The sequence below is a fragment of the Etheostoma spectabile genome, chromosome 2 (assembly GCF_008692095.1).
Source record: "Etheostoma spectabile isolate EspeVRDwgs_2016 chromosome 2, UIUC_Espe_1.0, whole genome shotgun sequence".
In the NCBI taxonomy this organism is placed as follows: Eukaryota; Metazoa; Chordata; class Actinopteri; order Perciformes; family Percidae; genus Etheostoma; species Etheostoma spectabile.
In genome coordinates, this window is record NC_045734.1 from 14,325,519 (window position 1) to 14,327,045 (window position 1,527).

Consider the following 1,527-nt stretch of genomic DNA (forward strand, 5'->3'; position numbering starts at 1 on the left):
CCCCCCCCCCCCCTCTGTATTTGTTGTAAGCCCATGTGTGACGTGTTTATCTTCCCAACCTCTGTTCCAGCTGCTCTGATCCAACAGGCCACCACAGTCAAAAACAAGGACATCAGAAAGTTCTTGGATGGTATTTACGTGTCTGAGAAGGGAACAGTACAAGAATCGTCTCAGTAAAAGTTACATCTGCACTCGTTGAGGTTAGACAATGCCGCCAAAGCCTCCCCTGTGGCCTCTTTTCTTTAACTTTGCACGTTTCTTACACTGTTTTTTTTCTTTTCTTTAACTGCTTGGTTATTTCTTACTTTTTTAATGGTAGTAGGGCTGAGCAATATAGTATAAAACTAGGGATAGTGTTGTATATATCTCAGCCAAAGATGTCGTCTTTAAATTGCTTTTTTAATCCGACCAACAATCCAGCATTCACACCCCGATATGGACTGGCGAGGCTGATCTCTGGTCCTGCCACGTTGACATCTGGCTGCTTTTTTTCCAAAAGTTGAATCACTTATTTTTTGCTGCAGGTGTTAAAAATACATAGACCTGCATTTTTCCTGGACTGTCTGACGAGTGGCGCCCAATGCAGTGTTTGTGAATGAATGCTCAGCCAGCGCCTAACTAGAGAATTAGCGTTATTAGTGGTTGTACAGTTTACCTTTAATCAAATTGCTTGAAAATGACACCAGGCTGTTACAGTAGAACTAGCTAGCAGCTTTATGCTGACGAAACTCTACAGTAAACTTTGGCCTGCATGCAAGAAAACAAATCCCAAAAATTAAAATCAAAAAAACATATGTGGATCCAGCTCTATTCAAATGTTTGATTTAGTTTTTGCTTGAAAAATAACAATTAAAATCAGTTCATTATCTGCAGATAGAATTGTTCAGTTAGATGAGTTTGGACAGTTCTGTTCTGGTACTTTTCTCATCTGAGAAACTGACTTGAGTCTGTTTTTAGAATAAGAAAACCGCAGTTGTACTAAACACATTTGCTTAGGGCTGCACGATTATGGCCAAAATGATAATCATGATTATTTTTGATCAATATTGTGACCACGATTGTTTTTAACAAAAACAAATTTTATTGTCACATAGGCTATTAATAACTGCTTCCACATTCATAGTAGGCTACATTTTTCTTATGTTGAAGTTGTATAGACATATAGCTGCAACACATGTAAATGAAAATTAGCTATGTCGTGTGTATGAAATGTCTGTGTTGTCACTGCCCTGCATTGTTAGGAATTATGATATTCTGGCCATGGGTCTCATCTCTCGCCCAGGTCCAGCAGGCTTCGTCTCAGACGCTATTACTCTATGAACTGAAGTTAGTTGCATACAAAAACATCTGGGTTTTTCGCCATGGTGGCTGTAAAACGCTGGCAAAAATACAGGTTTGCCTCATTATTAATAATATACAGCTGTGTTAACAAAACTGTAGACAAATGTCAGTAGTGTGGACCGGCTCTGTGTGGAGAGAGTAGAGGAGAGATCCAAACACAGGCCCGGCTTTACAGAAGAAATGGGT

At 39.5% G+C, this 1,527-nt stretch overlaps 1 protein-coding gene across 3 annotated transcripts in view; it reads left to right on the top strand.

The window, feature by feature from the left end:
- Positions 1–1,527, top strand: part of rpl9 (ribosomal protein L9) — a 6,591-nt gene that overhangs the window by 3,621 nt on the left and 1,443 nt on the right. Inside the window, exon 7 of one of the 3 annotated variants that reach the window (XM_032537867.1) lies at positions 71–200. The exons of the other annotated variants lie outside the window; for them this stretch is intronic. Coding sequence (XP_032393758.1) covers positions 71–177 — 107 coding nt within the window. The 3' untranslated portion in view covers positions 178–200. The remainder of the gene's footprint in view (positions 1–70; positions 201–1,527) is intronic. 3 annotated transcript variants of the gene reach the window in all.